Source organism: Macrosteles quadrilineatus, unplaced genomic scaffold, assembly GCF_028750875.1.
Source record: "Macrosteles quadrilineatus isolate MER2022 unplaced genomic scaffold, UCM_ALF_1.0 Scaffold_8__2_contigs__length_117827958, whole genome shotgun sequence".
In the NCBI taxonomy this organism is placed as follows: domain Eukaryota; kingdom Metazoa; phylum Arthropoda; class Insecta; order Hemiptera; family Cicadellidae; genus Macrosteles; species Macrosteles quadrilineatus.
In genome coordinates, this window is record NW_026542601.1 from 81,181,122 (window position 1) to 81,202,234 (window position 21,113).

The window sequence follows — 21,113 nt, forward strand, 5'->3', positions numbered from 1 at the left end:
CTGTCGTACGCTTGTTAACGAATCAGAGTATGCATGCATATCTTGCATGTCCTCATTATGATAAACAAATTTCTGCATTGAATTTAAACTAATGCAAAAAGTATTTTTGTTCCTGGCAACAATGGTCTCAAGTTTGAACTCCAATGATAATAAATCCAATCATAAATTCCCCTACACAATTGACCTGTTTGAATAGAAATTGGCTTTTTCAGATTTCATGCAATAAAAGTGATCAGACGTGGACTTTATTTTAAATTTACTGTAGGAGTTGCAATAGTTCAGATTGTATACAGTAGTATAACACAGTGTCTGCTCGTTGTTAAATAGAATGACAGCATCATACTTGGTTGTACACTGAAAGCGCATTAATGAAACTGTGGCATTATTCATGTCGAATCATTTTTAGGTGGGCAATTCAAACTTGACTAAGTAAACATAACTTATCAATGCTTTTAAGAGATGGTTCCAAATTAAATCGACTGTCTTATTTGTAACGTACTAATCGACTGTCTTTGTCATTTGTAACGTACTCTAATCTACTAGTCTGGATTTATCTCTCTCTTGCCGGACCAGATGAGGATTATGGGATGCTTAATCGAGGTTCTCGCCAAAGGCCTAATGTGCAAATCCTGTCGAATCTCTAATGTACACTCGTCCATTTCGAGACAGTCTTTACACATGCGTTGACTCGTATATTTTGTATACAAAAATAACAAAACCAACTTTTCAATAAAATGAGGTCAGTAATGCATTTGCTTTGTCCGGTGACCTACAATGGTCGCAATTGCTGCTAAATGGTTTCTATAACTTAGTTACGTGGTCTCATCGCTTTCATTGTCAAACAAATCAAGTTATAAAACATATGATGAGTTATTGATCACCATATACACAGGATATATCTAATTACTATAGAAATCGCTATTTTAGGTTCCATCAATTATTTTAATTTTAAAAGCTATATGTGTCAAGTACATTTTATGCATGCTTGTGAACTAAACCCGTATGGTCCTACATGATTCATATTTAGTAGGTTGTACATGTGTGATAAACTCACCCCGGCCGTCGACAACTGAATAGACTGAATGGTTGAATATACATTGTCCGTCAGATCGGAAGATGCAAATCAACCATTGGTAAATATCGATCTGAATGATGGATGATACCTTCGGTAGCTGCACCCTCCCGTATTGCTAATACAGACCTCTCGTAGAGTTGATGACTACATTTAGCTGGACGGTTCAAGTGATTGGTTATCAAACGTATTTGTACGAAGAACAAACTATTTTACTTCAATTATAAAAAATAGAATAAATAGTACATATTTGAACATTTTGTATACAATTTTTGTACTAGTTAATGAGAATTCGCTTCTTAATACGTGAGCGAATAAAGTTTAAAAACATCGCGATGTTTTTCTCCGCCGAAAACGTGTTATTGATTTAGTAAATTATTGGTACAAACACAACTGTTTTGTCACAAATGTTCAATAAGTGAATTTTAATATAAATTAAACTGTATGTTGTCGTATACTATTTGTGTATAATTTGTTACAAAGGAAAATTAGGCAGTTTTATTTGCCAAGATATAATAAAAATAATTAAAATCAAAAGGGATTGAATGCTGAGAGTAGCAAAAGTTATTGGAAACAATGTTATCTTACGGATAAAATTAGTTTATTCGTTTGTGATGCCATGACACCTAATATAAATATACATTGCAGGTGTGTATACTTTGCGTATGTCCAGTCACTGTTACAGTACGGGATACTTGTAGTCCGGCAGAATTGACCCGAACCTGGTTTTGTCCTATTAAGTTTTTTTTATTGTTGATATGTGATATCTAGGGTAAGTAGACCCTAAAACCACCGGGTACTTTTTTGGTACCCTTGGGCAACAGCCGCCATCTTGGAAAATGGCGGGAAACGTAAATTACAGTGTAAGCTTTTACTTAAACCAATGTAATAAAAAAACTATTTAAGATGGAACAATGCATGTTATTTTAAAATGTTTATGGTTAAATTCCCTAATCAGAAATACCATATATTAAATATATATAATTTGTTTTAAGGTCAGTATTACTTTTCAAAGTTTATAATTAAAAAAAAAATAATGTCATATTTATTTTTATTTCAATTTTGCGCCTTAAATACTCAAAATATGACTATAATATATATTATAAAGTTTGTAGAGCTTTAAATTTAGCATCGAATACATCTATGGGATGTTTTGTTGGATCAAGGGTAACGCCAGAACAAAGCATTAGAAAATAATTTTTTTATTGATTTTCAATGAAAAATAAGGATATTTTATATGTTCAATAAAATTGTAACATCTTTCCTGAGACCATCCGCCACTTCTCTCTGGCTGTTTTTGGTATTAAAATGTTTGTTAAATTACCAAATTTAATTTGAACTATTAACTGTTTATATTTAAGGCCTTTAAGGCCGATCTTTTCATCTTCACTCCAAAGAAACAATATTTTTTCAAAAAGAAAAGTTTAAATTTTGACCAACCCATTGAGTTATTATTATTAGAGGTTGTATGTATTGCAATAAAAACACTCAGTAAACAATTGGCATCCATTTGACATGTAGATCACTGAAATCGAGGAGTCGGAGGTGAATTACAAGACTTCAACCAACAAAGATTTTAATGGTTGTATAATTTTCTTTGAAAAAAAGATTGTTACCTCGAGTACTGATTATGCGATGTTATGTTTTTTTATAATACAATACTCAGCAAACTACTGGCTTTCATTTGAGGCATTGGTCATTCAAATCTATCGGGTTTGAGGGGATTTATAGAACTTTAACCAAATAACATTTTAGTTTTTCCAAGATTTGCCTTTAATTAAAGATATTATCTCAGGTTATAATTACGTCATATGAAATGTTATATACTATGAATACTCAGTGAGTTACTGGCTTTAATCCAAGTCATTGACTATTAAAATCGGCTGAGTTGAACATGAGTTGTGGACCCCAAACAATAAAAATTTGATTTGTTTTACAATTTATCTTTAGTTAATGATTATGTCTCAAGTTATTTTTACTAGATATTGTATGTTGTGGTATGGGAATACTCAGTGATTTAATGCGGTTCTTTTCACCTATTATTTATTGCAATCTGGCGTGTTTGGGGCGAGTTATAAGCTTAAACGTAGAATAAAAGTTGTTTTTTCTTAACTTTCTTCTGTATTTAAAGACATATTTCTCAGCTGCTATGTGTACTATGTTATTCGTTCTGGTCTAAAAACACTAGGCCAACTTAGAACTTTCATTTGAGACAATTTTCATTTAAATATGTAGAGCTTACGGCGAGTTGTAGACCTCTAACTAACATTAGATTTTCAATTTTTAAGGACTGTCTTTTATTAAAGATCTATATCTCAAGATCTAAATGAGCTGTGTTATTCATTTTGGTGAAGAAAACCTCAGTAAGCTATGTGTAAACTCCGATATTAACCTAACCTGGTTTATTCCTATCAAGTTTTTTTTTGTTGCGTTTGATATACACCAGTGAACAGAATTGAAAAATATGTAGTTGCGTGAGCTCAGGCTTACCTTGCACAGTATTTTTGTCATTGTGGATATAATACCAGTTTAAATAGAAAAATACAAACTCAAGACGACAGTAAAGACTACGACAATGTAGAATAATGAGTTAATACCCCAGCTGCAGCAAACCTGACGAATAAGCAAATTTCCATTTGCCTGGATTGATTTTCAATTAATCTATTAAATTCACATTTATGTTTAAAGAGTACCTAGGTTTGCTGCTAAAGGGAAACTAATTAAGTGTATTTTTTATTAAAATATTAATAGCTTAGTATAGAATAAATAAATCTGCCAAGTTTGATAAAAATATATCAAAAAACAAACCAACTAAAACGTTTTACAATATTCTCCATAAGAATAACATGGGATTTTAAATGAACTATTTTTTAAATTATATATATATATATATTTGAGCGAAAGAGTGTTTTTGGCCTCTGGGGACATCAAAATGATGTAAATGGGTCCCGGGCCTAGGTCTTACCATGAGACCTACAGTAATAGCTACTTCCCTATAGAGAAATCGCTAATGGTCACTAAGGTTACTGAAACGTTATTTACAAGTTATTTCTACATGTAGGCCTATTATGTAAGTTAAAATTTTACATGAATATAATATTTATGTTACAATACAAAATAATAAAACTCAACTATGTTGAAATCGCTTTTATTAATTTTGTTAACCTATTGTATTTTTTCAATGTAACGCAAATACTAACAAGCATAGCCACAAGTGCTACGGGAATTCAGTCAACTTCAAAATCGAGTGTTATTATTACATGCCATAATAATGATGTAAACAATGTGTCTTGCTAGTAACTTACAGAAGCTCAGGTTTAAATTGGCAAAAATTATATTTTGTTCGCTTATAGGTAACACTAAAACAAGGTTGTATAACAAGTTTTTTTTTTATTGGGCAAAAAATTCAATTATTAAGATAAAAATCACGTTTTCCACCGCCAGTTTGAAACAGCTTTGATATGGCTAATATCTGGTAAATTTATGAGTAACATTATAACGAGGTTTTATACTAAATTTCATGATATTCGAACTTAAAACGCATAGTTTATAGCTTAGTTACCATGTTTTAAATTAATCGATTTATTTATTAATATTGACAATTATTATCTCAAATTCTAGAAGATGTCCAAAGGTACTTTGTAAGTATCCGTTATTTTCTGCATCTATATAATAAAATAAAATATCATCAGTAAAAAAACGTAATAGAACAAAAGAGGGTTCAAGGAAAATTCCCTGTTTGGTTGCCGGACTATTCCCAATTTACAAATCAACAAATTACAAGAAAAATTATTGATTTATTGATTGATGATCTATACCTAAAATCTTTTGAACTCCAATAATTAATATTTTCCATGAAAGCCAGTACGTTACCGACTGTTTTCTTATAAATACATAAAACATAACACAATCACTAAAGATATAGGTAGGGCTTTGATGAGACTTTTTTATAATTAAAATTACTCTTTTTGTGGGGGGGGGGGGGTCCATAACTAGCTACATCCTATGATTTAAATTATAATTAGCGTAAATGAAAGCCATTGGTTTATTGAGCATTTTGATACCAAAAACAGTAGAAAAGAACTACTGAATATTCTTAGGAAGAATTATATTAATTATTTTCATTTATTAGATACCCCTCTTTGTCATAGAAAAAATAAATTAAAGTTATTTTTTACACATTTTTGTGACGTTATCATTGATTCAACAAAGATCCCTATAGGTGCATTGGATGCACAATTTTAAGATCTACAACTTTTGTAACATGTATCATGGCCTTTTTTCAGAGATTTTAGCACAAAGTTGAAAAAAGTAGGGATAGAACATATTTTTTATCTATATGATTAACTTTAAAAAGAAATACTGGCTTTAAAACACACAATATATAGTTAAAATATGATATTTTCCTGCATAGAATTTCACTTTGAGTATTTTAAAAGTGTTTGCACTGCGGTAGGTAGCATGGTATTTTCATAACATAGTTTTAAGTAAAAGCTTACACTGTAAATTACGTTTTCCGCCATTTTCCAAGATGGCGGCTATTGCCCAAGGGTACCAAAAAAGTACCCGGTGGTTTTATGGTCTACATACCCTATATAACTCAAAACAACAATAAAAAAAACTTAATAGAACAAAACCAGGTTAGGGACAAAATCCTCATTTGGCTGCCGGACTATTGCGTGGGGGGCTGCGTCTGCCTCTGTCTTGGCTCCTCTTGCTGTTACCCAGAAATCCATAATCAAACACATACTAAAAAAGACCAAAGATACCCCACCTACCTACTTTTTCAAAATTTTCCAGTCCTTAACATCAGGAAACTATTCCTAAAAACAGTTATAACCTTTTCAAAAAATAACAAAAGCAAAATTTTCTCCGATTCGCTACATTCTTATGACACTAGATCTAGAACACACATAGGCATCTCCGTTCCCAAATTGAACAATAAAGCACAGCTTCTTACCCCTCACTATCTAGCCCACATTATACACACTAATCTCCCCATACAGATAAGAGAATGGGAGGGAGACAGTGTCACGGTTTTCAGCAGAAAGATCGGGCGCTGGCTTCTCGGTCTGAGCGATGATGCTGCCGAAGAGCTCATAAGATCCCAGTACAGAACATAATGAAAGTCGATGACGATTCTAAAACTAAATTAGGCTAATAAACCAAACTACTTCAGTACTGGCACCCTCATTCAAGTACTTCAAATATTGTTCATGTTCAGTCTTTTTTGCCAACAATATGGCAAAAAAAAATACTTCTTTTTATTTAAATAATTATTTGTTTATTTTGTTATCTTGTCTGTGAAGTGGTGAGCGACGGAGAAGACTCTCCCCACACGCAGATGTACAGTCTTTGTGGGGATTTTTTTTCCTTTGTACTTTGCTTTACAGCCACGATTGTAATTTTTGTAATTTGTAATTTTGGAAATAAATATATTCTTATTCTTATATTGGTAGATTTCGTCCTACTTAATCTAATAAACGTTACATTTTACTTTTTAAAAGACTGTTGTTGTTCCAACACTAATCACATATTTTTTTTACTGGTCTGGTGGCAAGCATAGTGACCCTTGGTAATATCAGCGCCACTACACACTATAGGCCCTCTAATAGCCAAATGGCAACTTTTAACGTCCCAACTTTATACGCCGCTTAAGTCCTGTAATGACCACTTTGTGCTTTACAACTGGCGTTAACCCTTACTAAGTTATTACGGCCGTTGACTCGGTCCGCCATTATGGTTAATATCTCAATAGTGTGGGACATTGTGTGGCCATTGGCCATATTGTGTGCTGTTTAGTTCATATGAGAAGATTATTGGTTAGTGGCTAGTGTTTTACCGAGAGATATTCCGTTTAAGCATAGACAAAAATAATTAAATATAGACGTCAGCTGTGCTGTGGTTGCCATAGGTTCTGGCGCACACCGCTGGGAGCGCCATGCAGCTACGGCCTACGAGTTACGTAACTACACGGCGCTCCCAGCGGTGTGCGCCAGAATGGTAATCATGGTAACCACTGCACGTCTGACAGTCTATATTTAATTCTTTTTGCCTATGGTTTAAGCTAAAGTACGTGGTTTGGAGACGAAATGTGGACTGACCATTGACTGACCTGGTGGGCGTATCTTGATGGAACTCTGATGTAGCTCTGGATCGATCATACCCACTTGTAACATCAAACAATGACCCCACCAAACTATACAGTATCTGTACAAAACCATTCTACGAAATTTGCCCTGATGTTTTTCAAAACATTTCAAAACATAATTTTTTCTAACTTGTACAAATAGTTGGACGGTTTTGTTCTCATATTGATTTCGCAAGTTATAAAGGGTGATGGGCGAGTTTTATAAGCCTACATATTACTAATATTAAATTAAGATTCAAGATTTTTTAATCTATTATACACTATTGTAACTAGTGATTTCAAGCTTTTTATTACGATTAAACATAACTTCAGCATACAATATCATTTAGTAGATTATCTCTAGTAGCTTCACGATTGGTAAACGGGACTTGATGGTTCACGATGTTTAGAGGAAAGCATCCAACAATTCGACAATTATAATACCGGTACTTAATTACAGGAAACTTAATATTAATTTTTTTATATGTACAGAATTTGAATAAAGTCTACTATATCAAGACGTGATTTTAAAGTAGTAAACTAAAAACGTGTTGACATGATAAATAATCGAGTTTTCAGCAGCCTACATTTTAGTCCAGGAGCTGAGGGGGGTTGAGCATGCATGAAAGTAGTACGCAATGTTATTGCTGATTATTGTAATATGGACTGTGGTGATCAAAATTACGTATGTCGCCTATTTCAAAAGTGGTCGATAAGGTGGGGGGGAGGGGGCAAACATGGCGGTTTGCGCTATGCGTTAAAACGCTGATAGTTCGAAAACGGTAAAAGATAGAACATCGGTTAAAACGTCGTTGTAATCCTAAAAATGTGGACAACAATAATGGTCATTGGGTCCGAGGTCGTATCTCTATAAATAAACAAGTTATCGTATAAAATAATTTCGGTAAAAAAACTACACGAAAAGTCCATTTTTACATATTTTATACGATAACTTGTTTATTTATAGAGATACGACCTCGGACCCAATAACCATTATTGTTGTCCACATTTTTAGGATTACAACGACGTTTTAACCGATGTTCTATCTTTTACCGTTTTCGAACTATCAGCGTTTTAACGCATAGCGCAAACCGCCATGTTTGCCCCCTCCCCCCCACCTTATCGACCACTTTTGAAATAGGCGACATACATAATTTTGATCACCACAGTCCATATTACAATAATCAGCAATAACATTGCGTACTACTTTCATGCATGCTCAACCCCCCTCAGCTCCTGGACTATTTTGATACATGTCCAGTCCATACCAATTGATGGTTGATAGCAATATTATCTTTACTGGGCGCTGTTGATGACATGAGGTAATTATCACACTCAACGAAGCACAATATTGTAATCACATTTGTATGCAATAATGAACTATAGGCCTCTTTGCTGTCACCAGTTTGAAATATTTCTGTATTTTACGAAATAAACGTAAGCTGTTGGTTGTTAACCCTTAGATAATAGGGTCAGATATTACGTTAGTGAGGGCGGTAGGTCCCACTTTGATATTTAACTCATTTTCAAGCTTGGGAAAACAAAGCTTTGGTCCGGATATCCTAGCTTAAGTTACTTATTTTTCAGTTGAAGTTTTTGTACCATTACGAAATATTTTTACGAAACCATCGATTGTACAAGTTTGTGTCAATACATTTTGGATAACATACCATCCCTTTCCAAAAGCGTCTACTTCTTAACTAATGTTTATTTTCCAAAAACGTTAGCAAATAGTCTATGTTTTCAACAGTTCAATAAACAATAAACTACCGAATAAGTCTTCAATCTCGGATGGAATGTAGCCTATAAAATTCTGAAACGTCAAATAAGCATATGAGAAGTGTCTTCCTCATTATTTGACACATATTTACTATCGTGTACACTTGTTGCTGCTAGTGCCTCAAATATTTGTGTACGTAAGCCTAGCGGTACTTTCACACAAATCTCCCTTTAACCCGCTGCTTAATTGCACCAGATTGAGTTAGTATTCGACACACGTTCCTCCAGGGTGTCAGTGCAGCCTGTATATTTGCCGACGTGCTATTATGTCAACAGAGCGACGTACGTAGCTAGTTAATTTGTCGGTCAGTGCAGCAATACAATTCAATTAATCTGTCACGTGGTCCTATCTCCAGCTGTCCTAGGGCTCTAATGAATAAGCATACAGTGTGACAGCTCTATATGCTATATAGGATATATTAGTTATCCGTAGATTATGCTGTGCGTAGTTAAACCTAACTACGGCCTGTGTAATCATTGGCCTATGGACACTGAAGTAGACATATCAATAAGGACGATGCCAATCTTTGATTCAAATCGAACATGGAACCATTGACTATCTATGTATTAATAGGCAAGCATGTTTCTTAAAAACCTTTTTTCTCAGCTCGAGTGTATCACAGAGAGAATCTACTCATACTGTTAGAAAGATATTTTCCTGTAGATGTGCAGAATCCTTTATAAATTTAAATAAACTAAAAAATAAGCAAACTAAATTAATTTAAAATGTAAAATAATTAACATGTGCCTAATGCCATGCTGGTGACGAAATAACATCGAAATATAAACTGATTAAAACAAATAGTAATAATTGCATAATCTTGGTCGAGTTTTCGACCACTGGAAGACCTCTAGTTGATCAAATTAGACATTCCATCCCCATGTTAAATTCTTCTCGAATTTTCAAATCATAAGGGCTGCAGTTGAAGTGAGTGACCGTCAGTTTGCGCTGATGTAGATTACTGAATTTTGACGAATATGCTGGCTTTTTAAGCAAGACCGGTAGGAAGCCTTTTTTAAAGCTGTAGCATCAGTTGTGTCCCATCAGATATTTCGGTAACAACAAAAACTGAATTTGAGGTACTCGCGCAATATGTGATTGGCTCCCAGAACTACGTGCTTTGTGTATGTAGAAATTGGTGACAACTGCTCCATGTTATATTTTTGGTCTATCATAGTCTAACAAACTATAAGGGAGAATGTTAAATCTATGGTTCTATCATTGTCTTTTAGATACCTTACTAAAGTAGACATCTCATCTATATGAAATAAATAAATCTATAGGTCTAACGTGTCCCATATGTCTACTTTAGTATCCAAAAAGGATAGAACATTAGATTTAACATACTCTCTTGGTGTTGGTTAGACTATGATAGAACATAATGTGCTAGTTACAGAGTGCTTATGTCTAAATGCAATTTTCTCCCTTGATTTTAGATACACCGATAGTTGTACGCCATAACTATAGATGTTGTAGTTCACAATAAGTTGTCGACTAAGAAATAGTGTGATTAACAATATAGTAATTTGTACTATCAGTGGTGGTTGTCAAAAATCGTAGTCAATCGAAATATGTAATTCCCATCAGCGTAATCTGTCAACTTGGCTTAATATTAAAAAAAAAACCTAGCATTATCAAGGAAATGGGTTGTCAACTTTCATTAACCGTTAATTCTATTTTGTATTATATTTTCTATGTACTAAGGCCTAAACCATACAGGCATAATCCCTGTAATTGGTTTTTGACAGTATTCCCGTCTTATAATCCTGGATTACAATTTAATTACTTCTCTTGAGTGCATTTAGCTGATAACCCGTAGTTACTGCTATACACTGTAACTAAAGCGGTAATCCTGGAATCGGTAAATACAACCCTGCAGTTTTACTGTACATCTAAAATTATTAATCATCGTGGGAAAATGTTAAATTAAAACCAAATCAATCGCGATTCAATTATCGACGATTTTCTTGTGTGTTGACGGGAATTACTTCACGTAAAATTATATGACTCCTTACAACTAAATATTTGCTTCCTCAATCTCACTGTACAGAGCTTTAGTTGTTTACACGTTGTAGCAAAATTATTTGCCTGATAACCACAAAAAAATAATAGTGTGTTAAAAATATCAAGACGTAACACTACGACCAAACATCTTTTACCGTCTACTTTTAAGTTTATTGACTATCACAATCAGTTTACACTTCTTAAAATATCAAAGGGCTGATAATAAGGGTCTATAAATTAAGGACTAAAGAGGCCAATAATTATTTTAATCGTTCTGTATTGTCAATGCCATAAAATGGGAAGTGCGTATTCCTTATTATTGCTGCTTACATTGCTGGTTCTACCTTGAAGCAATGCAGGCGACGTTGACGAGGCCTAACTTCAGTTAAAGCAATTACATGTATCGCATGTGCAGTGCGCATACAGCCCGAGGAGCTGATGCATATGCATAGTTTGCAGTTACTGTATACTGACTACGTAACGCAATAATTAAATTTGTACAACTCTCGGAACTGCAGGCAATAGCCTAAGGGGTTGTAATAAATACACTTGCCAAGAGTAGTGTTATTTTTTTACTTTGTTTACTCCAGTTCCAGTTGTATTGTAAAACATATTTTAAGTGATTTGCATCGTTCGTAAAAGTTTTGTAGTGTATATTGTTGCCTGTGTAAATACCTTAACTTAACATTTTAACGACAATATATACATCATAATTATTATATGGGTTTTAAAAGTAAAGGAAAACTGAGGAATATGTGTTAAGCAGTGAAGCATGGAAAGAGTCGAAGTCTGACAATTTTGTCACACGTCGCGTCAGCGTTTTGTGAAATGGGTTTGTTTGCCTTATAAACTACGGTATTTTCGCTCTTGTTGCTCTTCTCTGAGATTGAAATTTTTGTTTTACGATTTGTGCACGATACTTGTGTGTTATGTTATTTAACTTATAATATTTACGACTTTGTGCATAATAGAGCACGCGGAGGTAAGATTGTGTAGAATTCAGAAATCTGAGCTTTTAGCCTGTTTAGAGGTCAGAGGTGGTATGGATGGTGGAATTGCGCCAAAGAGTGCCTTAATTGCGGCAAGCCATCTAAGGATCCCAAAAATGTTCCTTAGTTGCGCCGAGCCCAAGCCAGGTTGGGGTGAGTTTCCGGCAGAAGAAATAACTTTTTTACGTGCCATCCTAACCTAACCTGACTTAACTTAACCTAGCCTAACCTACTCAATTATCCAGTCAATGAACTCATCGGGTGGCTCCTTGGAGTATTTGGCGCAATTCAGGAATACCAGACAACCTAAATCATGTCAGTTGGCGCAATTAATGTCCGCCCGTAATGTAAAATGTAGTTACCTAATCATATACGTAAACAAGTTAGTGTAAAACTTTAGAAATATGAGTATAAGAAAACAAATTAAAAACCAAACCAACATTTTCCTATTAGACGATCGGGGACACTACTATGCGAAATGTTTTAAAATCAGTGTAAAATGTTAGAGAAATTTGAAATAAATAATTGGCTGGTTATAAGTCTCGACCCTTGAAATATTTCTTTAATATGCTTGTTCTTAAACCCTTTTGTACTTCCCGTAAAACGACATAGAGCTATACAGCTATTGAAATTAAAATTTGATGGCTTCTAGTGTCGGGAAATCTCGAATACAGATAATGTTCTCTTCGTTTAAGAAACATTTCTTATTTACTTGATATGAGTATCCACAGCTGAAGGCCGACTCAGCCTGAAAACAATTTACTGTGGTGATTCGGTTTCTAGCCGCATATTTGGATAGAATTCAACACGCTCTAACAATCGAACCGCTATCGTCAACCGAGTCGAATTTATACAGGGTATTAAACTGGAGACAACGCTGAACGTAAACCATAAATTACAAGGAAAGTGAAATGGAAACAGGGCGTAGGGCAGGTGGCAATCAATTAAGTACAGAAAGGGCTCGGGACAATGGCCACGAGGAATGACAAAGTGTAGGGTCGATATTCAATATCGTGGTTCGGCCCAATACCTCGGTCCTGCGATGGCCATGTCAATGTCATTCATTATGTAGGGCTTGTTGCGTGGACGATAATGTCGTGCGTGACGCGTGTTGGGAAACGTCACGATAACCCTTTCACGTACGGTTGCTTTCACTTGTGTGATATTGTATATGACTTTATAAAGAAGGTTGTGATGGAGTTGATGTCTCGTTCAAGTTTATGGTGTTTGTCTGCAATGATGTATGAAAGATTTGGAATATTTGGAAGTTATGCGATAAAGTTGCACTTTGGTTTCACACGACGTGATTTGGTTCTATGTACCTAACCTAACCTCTAACCCAACCTCTTGAATCAAGTTACACGGAATTAGCTTTTGATTGCGACGCCCCTAAAAAGTTGGTTTAATTTTTACAATAACTTATTTATACACTTTGTCTACTATTACCATATTATTCATTAACGTCATACAGAGGGTCCACGAAAATGGTTAGACGTTTGCTTTGATATTACTTCATGCACTTAAAGTTTTAAACGGTATAATTTATAAAATAGGATTTGAAAACATACCATGCAAATTTTAGCCTCTTAAAACTTCTGGAGACAAAATTATGGCATACCAAAAGCAATATCCCTTGCTCAGCACTTTACTTTTTGTGTAACATAAAAAGTCAGTCCTAGAACTTAGTTGTTTAATTGAAAAGCGATTTCTTCAACTTTAGTTTGATTAAAGCTGGGTTTTCCTAGGAGCGGAGTCGGCCAGCGGAGAGAGGAACGCGGAGAGCGGAATTGAATTTAACATGGCATTCCGCTCCGCTGCTAGGAAAACAGTAACATTAAATTACCTAAGACAAGCTGAGTCCGCTCTCCGCGTTCCTCTCTCCGCCGGCCGACTCCGCGCCTAGGAAAACCCAGCTTAAAAACTGATCTTGAGGAGTAGGTTAAACCTGTCGTCATGGTTCAAGCAATATTCTGAACACAGCTGTTCCAACATTAGTGTCAAAACTCAGTAAACAAAGGTAATAACTTCAACAAGTAGTGTGTTATAGCCAACAATTACAATTTTCAACGTGCCGCCATTTTGTTTTTACAAATGTTAAGAGGTTGAAGTTTAAACAAAATACTTACAAAACCTACCTTATAATTGTTAAATTGTAAGGTGATTTTTACCTTAAATTGTTATAAGTTTCAAAGATTGTATGTAGTGCAAATGAGCTGGTAATATAAAATTAAATGTCTAATCCTCTGCGTCGAATACCCTGTTTTTAGCCTTGTTTTGAACTTAAAAGTGATAGGCCTATTTATCTTAGAAGTACCGTAGGACATAATGTGAGTTAGGTGTATATTTTTCTCTCGTGCAAAAAAAAATTAATAACCCCGTAAACTCCATTTTTTCTTCAATATAAGTTTTTTTTTTATAAACATCCAATCTAATCACAAATACAAGAGTAAACACTTATCCTATTTTTAATGCAATAGTTCAAGGATTGACATGTTGGTATATAGTGGTAATGGTTAGTGTATACCTTAAAGGTGATTTTAGGACAAGTTTTTTAAGATTACCTTTTTTATCCCTAAATATTGGCTATCGACCAAATTATTTACAAACCTCCCCGTAAGGATAAAAACTTGTAATGTTGTACTCAAATCATAGTTTTTCTATACTTTCCATGTCTGTGGAAGGCGTAATTTACGTGCATTTTCTTCACACTATCTTGTCCGGATCCACGACAATGTCCGATCTCACTCGATCAATGTTCGCAACAGTCCCACCAGTGTGATTCATTACCCGCCAAACATTCCCGCGCATTTGTGTCGCCTGTAGGTGCCATAACTCAGTGTACATTAATGCGGTCAGATTTTACTGCTTGTTTGCGCAGTTTTTCTCCCGCCGCGGTAAGTGAATTAGAGTTTGACACGGTGTAGCTCACCACGGAGCGGCAATTTATAGTCTAGTGGGGTATTAAACTGTTATGTACTGGGGTATTATTATGTACTGTTTGTTTATGAGACAAATTCATGTTATGTATGTTGTGAATGGTGCTTTTTATTGCCGAAATTACGGGCCGTGTTTAGTGCAGGTTAATTGGCGTTTGTGTCAAAATAATTTGGCAACATTTATGTTGGGGGTGTAATGCAACTTTGATAATTCAATTTAAAACTTGTCTTATTGACGGTACTGTATTATGCTTCCTTATCAATTCTTAGGCTTATACTCAATTACTGCCACACTATTTGTCTTTTTCCAATTAGTTCAATTTATTTCACGAGCCTGGGTTTGTTTTTCACATTACTTCAGGCTAGACCTAGGGGTTGTGGCATTATTACTTAGATAAAATCCATTGGTGACTTGGCGGGGATCGAACCCGGGATCTCAGGGACTGAAGTCCCGCGCTCTAACCACTATGCCAGCTCGCTCCCCCCAATTAGTTCTATTAGTATTTGTTAAAAATATGTTTGGAGAGCTGTTTGATTAATGTAATTAAAAATACAATACATATAACCGACAATGTGGGGAAAATTTAATTAACTTGATGCATTAGCTAAACTTGTCAATGCTTCAAAGCAGTGATCTATGTTGGTGACATAGTTGTAAATGTCACTTTTTGCATTGCAAAATAAATTTAGTATCAATCGCATTTATTTGCTTATACTTTTATAATTAGAAATAGAATTTTGGGTTTACAACAATCATAAGTCATTAAGTCATACGAGGTAATTTTCGTCTAGTATTGGACAAGGTCATGCATGCTAGATTGTGTGACGTATCTAGTCTAGTTTACCTGGTACAGTATGTACAGTGTACTGTGGCCCGACCTGACACAATAATGCCAGCCTGCCTGTTGGGGGCTGTTTAATTAAAGGTGTATTAAACACTATATTCCGTTAACAACGCCCCCTCCCCATCCCTCTCGCTTAATTGAGTTTGTCCGCTTAACACGCCCGAGTATCGTAAATCTAACGTGTGGACTATGAATGCGTATCACAAGGTGATGCGTTGATGAGATTTGTTTGGTTGGTCAATTTTCACGAGTACCACAGAGTACTATGGTGCGTTGTTTAAGGGTGAAGATGGGTGAATAACTGGGTTTGGATTAATGAGATCACATGTTTTGACGAATACCAGCTGATTTGTTATTTATATAGACAATGTTTAAATTTGTGATTGAGGACAGTTTGGTCAAGTTGGGAACTAAGTATCTAAAAAAATTTGGATATTTTTGGACCTAGCTGTTTTTTTGTTTTAAGGTTATCGTTTTAATAGAATACCAGAATTTAACAATGGGACTATTATTTTAGGGTATATAGGGGAGCGAGCTGGTCTAGTGGTTAGGCCCCGTTTATGCACCAATTGCGGGAGCGGTGCGATAGCGGGCCCGCTCCCGCTGTAAATGAGTCTGTTTATGCACGAAGAGCGATAGCGGTAGCGGTTGGTTAAAGGAGAATGGAAGGGGGGCACAGTCTTGCCAACTCAAACTCTGCCAAATAATTAACACAACTATTTGTCCTAAGTGCACGTGCGCGTGGGTCAAGTTGGCAACCCTGGCTTCAGCCCAAGCAACCGCTGCGATTCCTAACTACACAGCGGGCGAATTAGAAATCGCAGCGGGAGGTCAACCGCTATCGCTATCGCTCTTGGTGCATAAACAGCCCCATTTAACTCAATGGTGTTAGAAATCGCTCCCGCTGTCGCTACCGCTACCGCACTTGGTGCATAAACGGGGCCTTAGTCGCAGGACTTCGGTTCCAGAGGTCCCGGGTTCAAATCCTGCCAAATCTCCAATGAATTTTATCCATGTGATAATGCCGCAACCCCTAGGGCTAGACCGAAGTAATGTGAAACACAATTCTGGGCTCGTGCCTAGCGTCCTAGGACCAAAACAAACTTAGGATATCTTTAAGAGATGGAAAAGAGTTGACGTTCTGTCTCACTCATGTTGTTCTAACCAGACAATCCTGCAATAAACGCTGTAAGACTGCTATATAGGTTTGACTATGGCGTGATGCCTTGGAGAAGGTTCGAACGGCTAGTTCTGGAGGAGGATAAGATATGAGAATATTTACATTGTTGGGAAATAAATATTATTTGGCAGAGTTTTATTACACTCTCGAGTAGCAAACCTCTACAAGGCAGTTGTAGAATATGGGAAACAATAATTCCAGCAAGTTAAACAAGGTACGCAGTTATCATCTACCTTGGAGACATGGAAGTAAGTTTGTGGCAAGTTACTGCCTCCTCAGGGCTCGCCCAAGTAAGGCGTCCAAGTTGAAACAAACAAACAATATTTGCCTTGGTAATTGTGATTGGAACTGAAATATAACTCGGACCAAAGTTTCACTTAGAGAGCTCTTCAAAATAAACGGTAATTGTGTACGGAAGGTGTTGTAAATGGGCTGTAAGGGTTTATTATAATTGAGACTGCATTCCATGACTACTTAAGTTTACTAAACATAGACTATTTACAGAATACCAAGTTTCTTCTTTTGAGTGTATAGTTTCGTATAATTATTACTCAGTTTCTGTTGGTAAAAGAAAACAACAACAACAACAAAAACAACGATCGGCATAGTCTGTTGAATGGTGGTTATTAATATTTAAAAAATTTCTTGGGTCTGTGATATCGGTGATATTTTGTACTTGGTGATATTTTTGTTGCTTTGTGTTAGTTCGGACCGCGTGTACATTCGACTATTTTATCCTTGTAAACACTGAATATTGAGCTAATGTGCAAGCATGTGGAAGCCATATACAGAATTAAAACGTTTGACACGTTTTTTTTATGGAGCAACATAGAAAATCAATGGAAATGATCAAAGGTTAACTCGGGATAAAGAAAACAATTAAAAGTAAAAAACAAATGTAACAGTTTACGGGTATTCAATTGTTTCAATGAGATTAAATAAAGCCGTTTAATTGAATTGAGGTCTCTGCCCTTAAGAGAGAGTTTATCGAAAACATGTTTCGGGGAAGTTTCTCATCACGACCTTTCAAATGCATTCAATAATGCGGTTGATGGATGTGATACTTGCAGTTTTCTCAAAACGTCGTGTTCTGTATTAACTGTATTTACAGTTGTATTTACTAGGCATGTGTTTGATTGGTGTCAAATAGGTGGCGAATGTCAGTCAAGGGTGTTGTATCCTGCTGGTGTGCTAGTTAGAGCGGTAGGGGTTGTTAACATCCCTTGCTCCACCTATACACTGATACGTTTAATGAACTAGTTAGGCGGCACCGCAGTGTACACTGATGTATTTACTAGGCATGTCTGTGATTGGTGTCAATGAGTTGGTGAATGTCAGTCAAGGGTGTTGTATCCTGCTGGTGTGCTAGTTAGAGCGGTAGGGGTTGTTAACATCCCTTGCTCCACCTATACACTGATACGTTTAATGAACTAGTTAGGCCGCACCGCAGTGTACACAAATGCTTATGTCGACTCTATACCGTCGTCTGAAATGCTCATGAATGAATAGCTTTATTAAAATTTTGACTCCATGTATAATGTTTGGCTTTTCATGGTAGATTCAGAAAATGGACCTTGTTCGATACATTTAGTTTTTGAATTATACAACTATTCTGCTTTGGTAATATAACAATGTAATACAGAATGACCCTAACGTAATCCTTATTTCAAGCCCTCGTATGTATTCGTGTGGCTTCATTGGCTAAATAAATGTCTAAATTGGTTTATCATAAAGATATATCTAATGGTATGTCCTTTCAAGATAAATGATACCTAGTCTTTACAGATTTTGTCCATCTTTTAATGACTATCGTCATTTTAATGCTACATGAATGCGTATTTACATGTCAATTGTAAATTAGTAAGCCTAAATTGTAAAATTGTAGTTACTTTTAAGGAAGAAAGTGTAACATTTCTGACAAGAATACAAGTTAAAAGGAAGTATGTTGGAATGTTTCCATCGTCGTTGAGTTGAGCCAGTAGACCGTTTCAACGACACAATACGCGGGTTGATTCCTTTTATAGGTCTCTCATGAAAACATTAACCAACTTCTCGCCATTCAACATTGCACGTTCATGATTGTGTTTTGTAAAGAACTACTTTATGCACTCCCGAGGAATGTAATTTTGTTACATCACACTAGTCTTCTACAACCAAATATTGTAATATTCTCTTAATTTGCTTGTACTATGCTTTATAGTCGGTGTACTATCCAGTATTATTAAATTAACGAATTTATTACTACTGGATAATGTACTGTATCGATATTAACGAATTAAACTATTTAATATACAAACTACGATGATATTCCTCATCTCATTAACCTGGATAACGATACTTCTATTCGAGAACTTTTGACTGCTGATACCGTTCGTAAATGTATTCACCATTATTAAAGGAGGTATACATAATTTCTGCTTGGCATCTAAATGTGTATCAAATTGAGTCAATTGAATCAAATTTTGAGTGAAAAAAACACTACCTTACAATAAATAATTGCTATTAATAATTCAGAATAAATAACAATACAATAAACCCTGAAAATGAAGAACAAAATAATAACAGGACAAACTGTAGTAACAAGATAGCAACAATGTAAATGATTTGGTACATGAATACATTTCTTAATGTATCACCTATTGAATATTGTCTAATGCACGATTGTTTAACCATTCTGTTGTGTTGCAGGCCAGAGAACCTCACCCCCAACCATGTGTTGCTGTTCACTATCGTCAACCCTCTCTACCCCATCACAGTGGTGAGTTGACAATGTGTTGATACTTTGTGTTGAAACTTCAATTATATTGTGTGTGATGAACTGTAGTTAGTATTAGCAGCATGGGAAGCGAGCTGGTATAGTGGTTAGAGCGTGGGACTTCGGTTCCAGGGATCCCGGGTTCAAATCCCGCCAAGTCACCAATGGATTTTATTCAAGTGATAATGCCGCAACCCTCTAGGTATAGCCTGAAGTAATGTGAAAACAATTCCATGCTCGTGCCTATCGTCCTAGGACAAAAAAGGTATTAGCAGTATATCCCTTCATTAAAGTTGATAAACGTATCACTAGATACATACACTATTGCAAAGGTAGACATTCTATTACCATGTTAAAATTTAACATTGTCGCTAAGTTCTGAATACATAATTTAGTTCACTTAAGCCCCTTATGGAGTGACGACGTGTAAAATACAGTTTTATCATCATCATAATGCCACACAATGGGCAACATATTGTTAAATGTATCTTTGTCACCATCAAATTTTATCGTATGGAAAATTAAAAGATAATCTATATAATAGAACTTCAACTCCATAAGATGCTCATTCGCCTAGTCTGTGAAAATAATAGAATTGGCAACAGGTGGTCTAAAATGAAATCTACAGTACTTTAATAGCCCAAGTCCAAGATTGTTGCTATTTTACACGGAGATTTCAATAAACTGATATCCAAGTGTGCTCGTGTCATAAACACCTTTCAATCGTGCCCAACTAAAAGAATGGCTGATATTTTTGTGTATTATACGTCTTTTGTGTTTGAAGTATTGAGAAATATGGGAAAAAGTATTTCGATAGTATAACCCTGTAAGCAACTCCTAACTTATTTATTTTTAAATACAAATTAATGCATACTGTTTAAACTATAACAATCTGGGTAGTCTTTACAGAGCATTAGGAAGATTAGTAGAAAGCAATGCAATTTATCACAAGGTTACGTCAAAATCTATATTGAGATAATTATTGATAAATTACATACAGTGAATTTCAATCGTGAAGATTGTCAAAAGTGTTATTAATTGTATCCCTGGGAACTACTGAACAGTAAACGTCTATTCCACCATTGTAAACGGCGCTTACACCGTTGAGCGGGACCCGCTTGAGATACTGCATTGTACTTGTATCGCCACAAAGCCCGTTTGTTGTTCTCCAAGTCAAACAGCTGTGGCCCACCGTTCAAGTCACACCAGTGTGTTGGAAGTGATGTAAATTTACAAACATTTGTTTTGGTCGGGGGCATTACTATTAATATCATAAACATAATAGAAGAACCTCTTTTATGTAATCTTTTCCATCAAGTAATCGGTTAGTTGGTTTTGTAGGCTAAGTAATGTTTGTGTTCACTTTGAGTGTTAATTCGGATGGGGATGAAAAAATAATTATTAAGAACTATGCGAGCTAAT

General features: G+C 35.4%; 1 protein-coding gene across 4 annotated transcripts in view; it reads left to right on the forward strand.

Moving 5' to 3' along the window:
* LOC128999918 (heterogeneous nuclear ribonucleoprotein L-like) overlaps positions 1 to 21,113 on the forward strand; it is a 207,652-nt gene that overhangs the window by 51,577 nt on the left and 134,962 nt on the right. For all 4 annotated transcript variants that reach the window (XM_054426700.1, XM_054426701.1, XM_054426703.1 and 1 more), the window contains exon 3: positions 19,625 to 19,694. In XM_054426700.1, coding sequence (XP_054282675.1) covers positions 19,625 to 19,694 — 70 coding nt within the window. The remainder of the gene's footprint in view (positions 1 to 19,624; positions 19,695 to 21,113) is intronic.